This window comes from Dipodomys ordii, unplaced genomic scaffold (genome assembly GCF_000151885.1).
Source record: "Dipodomys ordii isolate 6190 unplaced genomic scaffold, Dord_2.0 Scaffold184, whole genome shotgun sequence".
NCBI classification, from domain to species: domain Eukaryota; kingdom Metazoa; phylum Chordata; class Mammalia; order Rodentia; family Heteromyidae; genus Dipodomys; species Dipodomys ordii.
In genome coordinates this window covers 1,068,229-1,071,849 of record NW_012267400.1, presented here as the reverse complement: position 1 = coordinate 1,071,849, position 3,621 = coordinate 1,068,229, and the positions used below count along the sequence as shown (strand labels likewise).

General features: G+C 59.7%; 1 protein-coding gene across 1 annotated transcript in view; it reads left to right on the top strand.

Annotated features, from left to right (window-relative positions):
* The window catches only part of Samd1 (sterile alpha motif domain containing 1), a 4,407-nt gene extending 2,821 nt beyond the window's left edge, over positions 1-1,586 (top strand). Inside the window, exons 2-5 of the mRNA XM_013034199.1 lie at positions 283-580; positions 674-770; positions 867-978; positions 1,060-1,586. Coding sequence (XP_012889653.1) covers positions 283-580; positions 674-770; positions 867-978; positions 1,060-1,218 — 666 coding nt within the window. The 3' untranslated portion in view covers positions 1,219-1,586. The remainder of the gene's footprint in view (positions 1-282; positions 581-673; positions 771-866; positions 979-1,059) is intronic.
* The last annotated feature ends 2,035 nt before the right edge of the window (positions 1,587-3,621 follow it).

The window sequence follows — 3,621 nt, the reverse complement described above, 5'->3', positions numbered from 1 at the left end:
CCTGGTGACCTTGGCGAGCGACGGGCGCTCGGCCGAGCCTCAGTTTCCTCGTCGGAGGGGGGGGGGACGCGGCCCCGCGACAGTAGCGACCCCTTGGGGCGGCGCGGGGTGACTTTGGCGACGTCCGGCCGCCCGGGGCTCTCACGAGCGGAAAAGTTAGTCGGGATCGGGCGCGGAGGCGGCGAGGGGCGCCTGGTGCCCCCCGCGGGCTCCGGAGCGGGGCGCCGGGGGAGACCGGCCCTGAGCGCCCCGCGCCCCTCTCCCCCCACCGCCCCCCCCCAGAGAGGCGGAGACGAGCGGGCGCTGGAGAAAGATGAGGAAGACGAAGATGACGATGACGACGACGACGACGACGATGACGTGTCGGAGGGCTCCGAAGTCTCCGAGAGCGACCGCCCGGCCGGCGCCCCGCACCACCAGCTCAACGGCGAGCGGGGTCCGCCTTGCGCCAAGGAGAGGGTCAAGGACTGGCCGCCCTGCGGCTCCCACCAGGGCCAGGATGAAGGGCGGGGCCCCGCACCTGCCAGCGCCTCCCGCCAGGTGTTCTCCATGGCGTCCATGAATAAGGAAGGGGGGACTGGTAAGGGCCCGCGCCGGGGGGGGGGGGCAGTACCAAGCGGGGATCCCCGCTGAACCCCGACTGTTACTCACCGCCCTCCCTTTCCCTTCCCAGCCTCTGTTGCCACCGGCCCCGATTCTCCATCTCCTGTGCCTTTGCCCCCCGGAAAACCGGCCCTCCCTGGGGCGGAAGGGACCCCCTTCAGCTGCCCGTAAGTCGGGGTGTCTGGGAGGCCTGGGGGAGAGCGTCCGGGCCCGGGTGTTCACTGGGATTTCACACACACACACACACACCCCGTTCTGCGCAGCCCGGGGCGCAAGGAGAAGCCGGCCGACCCGGTGGAGTGGACGGTGATGGACGTGGTGGAGTACTTCACGGAGGCCGGCTTCCCCGAGCAGGCCTCCGCCTTCCAGGAGCAGGTGAGCCCCGGCCCGGCCTCCGCCCCACCCCGCCCCGGCCTCCGCCCCGCGGCCCTGACCCTGCTCCCCCTCCTCACCCAGGAAATCGACGGCAAGTCGCTGCTGCTCATGCAGCGCGCCGACGTGCTGACCGGGCTGTCCATCCGCCTGGGCCCCGCGCTCAAGATCTACGAGCACCACATCAAGGCGCTGCAGCAGGTCCACTTCGAGGACGACGACCCCGACGGCTTTCTAGGCTGAGCGCCCCGGCCTCGCCCTCCCGCCCCCAAACCCATTCCAGACCCTTCCCCCCTCATCCCCCCCAAACCCCAGAGTCCAGGATGCTGGACTGGTGGGAGGGGGGGCATTGCCCTCTCTTTGTCTCATACACCACCTGCACCCCTAAAACAAACCCGCTCCACCGTGGAGGACAGTGTGGACTCTGCCTGATCGTTCATCTCCCCACCCCCAGGAGGCCAGCCTGCCCCCCCACACACACCCGGGACATTTTTGGAGAAAAAGGGCAGGGGGGGAACTTCCTATCTCCCAAGATCCTCTCTGTTCAGCCGGATGTATCCTGTATACGTGTTTTGTTTTTTTTCTGCCTGTTCATTGGCGGGTGGTCTTTCTCCCCCCCTAATCTGCTCCCAGACAGCCACTGCCTCATCTGATGTAAGTTCATTCCCTTTATTTAATCAGATCGGACCCCCCCCCCCCGCAGCCCCCTCTCCCCCAGCCCACGGTGCCCCTGGCTTTCCAGCCCCGGGGGGTTCTGCTGGGGTCTTCTCTGTCCCCTCTTCGCCTCTCTTTCTGTCAGTCTTTCGCTCCAGCTGGCTGTATGGCTTTTTAATATTGCACCGGAGGTTTTTTAAATAAAATTTTAAGAAAAAAGGAAAGAAAAAAAGTGGCACCGTCTGGTTTGGGGAGAATGTGGTGGTGGGGGAACAAAGGTTAAGGAGGGAGAAAGCAGTAACGGGGCTCCCTAAACCACCAAATAGGGGTGCTAGGCAGAAAACCTGGGGAAAAAAAAACCCTTGGCATCGGTGGCTCATACCTGTAATCTCAGTAACTTAAGAGACACACGAGGATTGTGGTTCAAAGCCAGCCTGGGCGGGAAACGCCTTGAGACGGTTATCTCCCATTCGCCAGCAAAAAGCCAGATCCGTGGAGCTGTGGCTCATGTGGTAGAGCACCAGCCTTTCACAAAAGAGCTCCTTGAGAGCACCCAGGCCCTGAGCTCCAGGCCCAGGACCAGCACAAAAAACGGAAAGAATACTGCAAATTATGCAAAATTTATGTAATTGAGATTTTTTTTTTAAAGGGATGGGTTAGGAGAGCTGGGTGACAGTGTTGTCAGACACCTTGTATTCATAGATGGGTCTGTAGAATGGGAATTTCTTTGTACACCTACTTAAGGAAAGAAAAGTGATGGCTCCAGATTGGCATTCAGTGACCCCTCCCTGACCTTGCGGGTGAAACTCCAGAGCCTGGCCATAGGTGAGAATCCTCGAAGCAGCAGTGTTAGATCCACTTATTGCTGCCATTCATTTATTGCTACTTCATGGATCTGTGTCTGTGGTGCTGAGGAATCGATCCCAGGACATCTGGCATGCTAGGCAAGCACTCTTACCACTGAGCCACCTTCCCAGCTGCTCTTATATATATATATATTTAAAAACAATGAACCGAGATAAAGTGACAGGTATTTGCTTTGTCCTTTAAGCTCCTCATTGCTAGAGTGCACAGTGAGTGTACCACTCTTTATGGACTTTTTCTTGCTTGTTTCCTTTGCGCACCCCATGAGCAAAGGCTCGTAAAAACCCATTTTATAGACAGCAATAGACTAGCACAGCAGAGACGAGCCTGGTCACGCAGGGCTGCCACACCTGGCTTGACACCTGTTGACTGTCTGTGTGTGTGTGTGTGTGTGTGTGTGGTGGTGGTGGTGGTACTGGGCTTGAACTCTGGGCCTGAGTGTTGTCTCTTAGCTCTACCACTTGAGCCACAGCTCCACTTCTAGCTTTCTGCGAGTTAATTGGAGATCCTAAAGAGTCTCCCCGACTTTTCCTGTTGGAGCTGGCTTTAAACCATGATCCTAAGACCTCAGCCTCCAGAGCATATAGGCTTACAGGTGTGAGATGTTACATTATTATTATTATTGGGGGGGGGGTCAGCTTTGGGTTTGAACTCAGGGCCTGGGCGCTGTCTCTGAGCTTTTTGGCTCAAGGTTAGTGGTACCCTACCACTCTGAGCCATGACTCCGCTTCTGGGTTTTCTAGCGGTTCACTGGGGGTAAGGGTCACACGCAGGCTGGCGTCCACTTCTTTGTATATAATGAGCAGCTGGGCCGCACACCCCCGGGCCTTTGCAGGTGAAGAGGGGGTCGTGGGGCGGAAGGAGCCTGGCTCTGGGGGCTCACGCCGGTCACCCCGGCCTCAGGAGGCTGAGGTTTTAGGATCCCCTTCCCAAGCCAGCCCCGGGCCCTGGAGACTCACCTCCCGCCAATGCCCCCAAGCTGGAGGGAGGGGAGCGGTGGCCCAGGTGGGAGAGCACCAGCCTTGAGGGGAGAGACGAAGGCCTGGGTTCGAGGCCCCCCTGCACCATAAAGACAACGTGCAGGGAGGGTGCGGCCTGGGCGCCCCCGGCGGGACACACCGGCCAGGG